At 33.8% G+C, this 4512-nt stretch overlaps 1 protein-coding gene across 1 annotated transcript; it reads left to right on the top strand.

Annotated features, from left to right (window-relative positions):
* Positions 1-432: 432 nt before the first annotated feature.
* On the top strand, positions 433-4506 carry LOC128247381 (glycosylphosphatidylinositol anchor attachment 1 protein-like). Its single transcript, XM_052966780.1, has 3 exons — positions 433-506; positions 1122-1298; positions 3905-4506. Exons 1-3 carry the CDS (start codon positions 433-435, stop codon positions 4200-4202), a joined length of 549 nt encoding a protein of 182 aa, XP_052822740.1. The 3' UTR covers positions 4203-4506.
* Positions 4507-4512: the final 6 nt, after the last annotated feature.

Here is a 4512-nt window from a genome sequence, read left to right as displayed (position 1 = left end):
ATAAATATTTTTTGATAATAGCAACAATTTATTTATTTGTGACATAGTGCTTAGAAATAATCGGCTCAAACAGGGGTTCAGAAAACTGTTCCATGTGACCCCATCAGAAGGCTGCGGTTGGTTGGTTTGCACCCTGGCGTGAAATAGAACAAGATACAAAAATGTGCCAAGACCAACCAATCAGAGTGGTGGACACAACAGGGTCCAAAGATGCGGCCAAAGGCTAGATGTTATCTGCTACGTCTGCATTCATGCATATATAACAGGGAGAGAAGCTTCGCATAGTGAAAGCTGATCTCAGGAGACTGAAGCCAGACTACTATGGATAAGACCTCTCTAGTCCATGCTTACATAGAAAATCATGTAAAAATGAGGATAATATGCACATATTTATTACTAAATATCACTGTCAGCCAAGTCCTTAGAATACTCATGTTTTTGAAGAAGGCATTGTTACTTGCTTTTTGCAGTGCTGAATCCATCCGCCTTTTAGGTTTTGTTATATCGCACGTGCGGATGACCTCTACTCAACTCTCACTTCCGACAACCTGACTCTACAGAACTTGACGTCTACTGACGGCTCTGGCTCGCTCTATGCGACGCTTCTCGTCTAGCTATTTATATGTATTAGACTAGTCTACTTATCGCCTGAGGGCGTTCACACAACAGTTTTAGTACTTTATGTCAGTTATGCTACATAACACTACATAAATAGGAAGATTTTTGCTGATGCTCCAGTGACCTAGCGAGCTACATGTCATTATCACCATTGTTTTAATGTCCAATTTTCCAATCTTGTCTGTGTCACAAAATTCATTGAGGCATATTTTCAACAGCCAGACACTCTTCCTCTTGCCAATTCTCACCTGTTCCCATGTATAGTAATATTATTTAATATTATTTCCACAAGGAGAATATCATATTACCTTACTACTTAACTACATATACTGAAATATTACTTGCTATTACTATTCTTGTAAATACCTTTTGTGTGCAAATAATGTTTTTGACATTAACTATATGTGTTTATTTACATGTAACAGAATATTGTCCATTAAAATGTTAAACTAATTTTTAGACATTTTAATTTAAGTTTATTTATATTTATTTTTTTCTTTCAGAAAACCACATGAATTTGATAATGGTTTCCAAGTTGATTGGCCACTGTTAAAATGTGTCACTCTCATCTTTCAATCCCTTGTTCTTTTTTCAATTGCATTAATGAACATATCTCTGGCATTTTTCCTTGCTGCTACAATTATTCCAGTTTCAGTCATTGTACAACCTGTGTCAAATAAGTAAGTACTTCAATTTTCTCTCAGAATCCTGTGTTTGAACAGCAAGAGTATTATCTGGCACAATCTTTTCATTGTTATTTAACTACAAATCAGCCCTGATTGGAGCACATCCATGGTCAACAGTATTCCATCTATGGCTAATCTTTCTTGAACTACATTATCTTAATCATCCTTTATTAAAATGTACACTCCCGGAGTGGTTGGCACTACACTCCTGGGGTGGTTGTCACTATACTCCTGGAGTGGTTGGCATTAGGAAGGGCATCCAGCTGTAGAAACTCTGCCTAATCAGATTGGAGCCTGGTGTCGCCTCCTGGTCCACCTGTCCTCAGTCAAATCGTCCAACCCATGCTAGCATGGAAAGCAGACGTTAAACGACGATGATGATGATGATATGATATAAGAAAGATTTGACTGTCAAGCGGTTCTTTTCATGGTCCATATCATTTTATAGAGGTTCCCTCATTGACTCTTGGAACTTCCATCTAAATATAGTATTTGACTAGCAATTTTGGGGTTGTGAGTTCATATGTATTGCTGCTTTGTTCATTCACTTAGTAGTGAACTTAATTGAATGTGTCTCAGTTTACCCTCGATTGTCTGTCTTTTTCGGTTGAAGTTACATGCATCAGATCAACTTCTTATCCATATGAAAGGAGAGGCCACTATATATCTAGTTTTTGTTTCATGTAACAACACATGGGGGACAACATTACTCATACTCAATAATTTATGAAATATTACACATATATCTCAAAACTGATTGTTCCCCCATTAACCCTTTAGTATTCATACTATTCTATCAAATACAATGCTTATTATTTTCACTTTGTTTAGAATTAATTATGCATTATCTTGTAACCTCAAGATTTCAATGATGTGACTGTTTTTAGAATGCCATTCTAAAGTAGGTATTAGAGGCTGAATCTGGCCGGTTTAAACCTAAAACAATATTTTGGCTAGATATGGCAAGTTTTAAATGCTAAAGAGTTAATCTATAAAAAAACAAAGATTTTTTTTATAAATCTTGTTTCTGCGTTTTAGTGGAAGACATATTTCAATCAGCAGCATTGTCATAGAGTAATGGCCTTGATAAAGCAATTAGTCAATCACAGTTGCCATATTATGTGATTGAAGACTAAGATGTTTGCAGATAAGACACCCTGGAAAGAGATGCTTGCATAATGCATGTCATTCCTTTAGAAAAAAATCAGTTATATTGCATGGAATGACAGCTGGAAACAGTCAATTTTACAACAAAGTGATTGAAATTCGATTGTAAAGATAGTGGAATTCTCACTGATACTACAACGAAATTGGGAATTCAGTTTCGTGATGTAGAATAGTTATTGCATTACCACTTGAAGAATCGTCACCCCCAACCCTCAGTGAATATAATATGTATATTTATATTCAGATATCATTCCCTTGTGTTACATGTCTTTGTGGAAGTTTAATTTAAAAATTCAAAAATACTATACACAATGTTCCAAAATTAACTGAAGATAGAATAATAATATAGATTATATCACAAAATATTATTTATATGGTATATAGTACAGGTATTGTTGTTTAGCCCCAGGTCATCTTACTATTGCTATTTGTCCACCTAGGCTATCTCCATGTATTGATAGCACTGTATGAGACAAAATTTGTTTACAGGAAGTTAATAATTGTATAACATAATTGTCAAGTTATCCAGTATTATTCATTCTAGTTTAGCTAGTTAGTAAGAGTTACCTCCCTTGCAGTATCAAAACTTCTTAGATAACAGTTCAGCCTTTTCTAATACTTGGATGCTTGTAGAATGATAACATACATAGTTCTTGTAAACTATTGCCAGATTACATATCATAATTGAAAATTAGTAACAAAAATGTAAGAGCATTTTTGGGAATTGAATTTTATTCCTTCAATTTTTTAAAAGAAAAGAACAAGTTTTGTTATGCAGTTGAAGAAATTTAAACTGTAAAATAAAAATAATAAAATGATAAAATAAAAAGAAAAATGGCAAATTCGCTTTAACTCTTCAGCATTCATATTACTCTATTAAGTGTAACTCTTATTTATTCACATTGTTTTGAATTAATCATACATTATCTTATAGCTTTGACATTTAGATGAATGTGATTGTTTATTTTAAGAATGACATTGTAGGGTAAGTGTGAGAGGCTGGATCTGGCCAGTCTGAACATAAAATAGGTAGAATATTTTGGCCTGATATGCCAAAGGATTAGGGTTATATCAGATTGAATTTAGGTATCAAAAGGTTTAACAATAACAAAGTATTTGTTTTTTAATACTCATCTTCATACTAAGTTTGTTTTTAAATCTTACATATGAGAGGACATGTGAGTGTATGTATCAGATGGCAGATTTGGTAGAATACGTTCTGATTTTTGATTATGACTATTCTCTCTGTGTTGACTTCGCTTTTATGTTTCCGAAGTCAATAAAATAAATGTTAAAATCGATATTATTGACTGTGGTCATATCGGGACATATTGAATGTGCATGTCAAACGAGGCACTTTTGCTATGATTCTCATTATTTTCCATTTACTCTGTGTTTGTACTCACTAATTCATTTCAATTTGTCTTTCACAGGTTGCTCCGGTGTTTGCAGTCAGTGTTATTGCTACTAGTCTCACCACCTGTCCTCATATATTTGGCTTCTATTGTTTCAGTAATAGATGAGCAGAGACCAGATTCTGTGATTGATATATTTATTAATGCTTGGTCTTTGCTTAAAGATACTGTTTTATTAAGTATTCTAGACTATTCACTGCTCTCTTGTTGGACATATCCAGTATTTTGCTTTGCTATCTATCCAAACTGGATAATGTTGTGGGGTGTATCTCACATGAGACTTGAAAGCGACAGCACTTTATTCCGTTTCAGTTAAATCAATTTTTTTTTTTTTTGTATTTTATTTATTCATTTTCATGTCAAAGAGGAACAGTGGCTGTGAATTTCAGCTGCTAGACTACAGACTAGATGGTCATGAGTTCAAATCTTACTACTGTTAGTTTTACTACAGCCATTGAATGGTACTTCTGAACATGGCACATAAATCCAGTCTCTGTTATTTCTGAATGACATAAAACAAAGTCTGTTCCTATTTCACTGTTGAGTTGTTAGCAGCAACCTACTTCTGTAATAACTGCTCCTGCAATGAACACATGGGAAAAAAAATTAATGTAAAACTTAATATT

This window comes from Octopus bimaculoides, chromosome 3, assembly GCF_001194135.2.
Source record: "Octopus bimaculoides isolate UCB-OBI-ISO-001 chromosome 3, ASM119413v2, whole genome shotgun sequence".
NCBI lineage: Eukaryota > Metazoa > Mollusca > Cephalopoda > Octopoda > Octopodidae > Octopus > Octopus bimaculoides.
The sequence above is the reverse complement of the archived record's forward strand: the minus strand, read 5'-3'. Positions and strand labels throughout refer to the sequence as shown.

Coding starts and splice junctions, on each gene's coding strand:
- LOC128247381 (XM_052966780.1), top strand. CDS start 433: ATGTTTTTGAAGAAGGCATTGTTACTTGCTTTTTGCAGTGCTGAATCC. Junction 507..1,121: donor CTTTTAGGTTTTGTTATATC/GCACGTGCGGAT, acceptor TTTTTCTTTCAG/AAAACCACATGAATTTGATA. Junction 1,299..3,904: donor GTACAACCTGTGTCAAATAA/GTAAGTACTTCA, acceptor TGTCTTTCACAG/GTTGCTCCGGTGTTTGCAGT.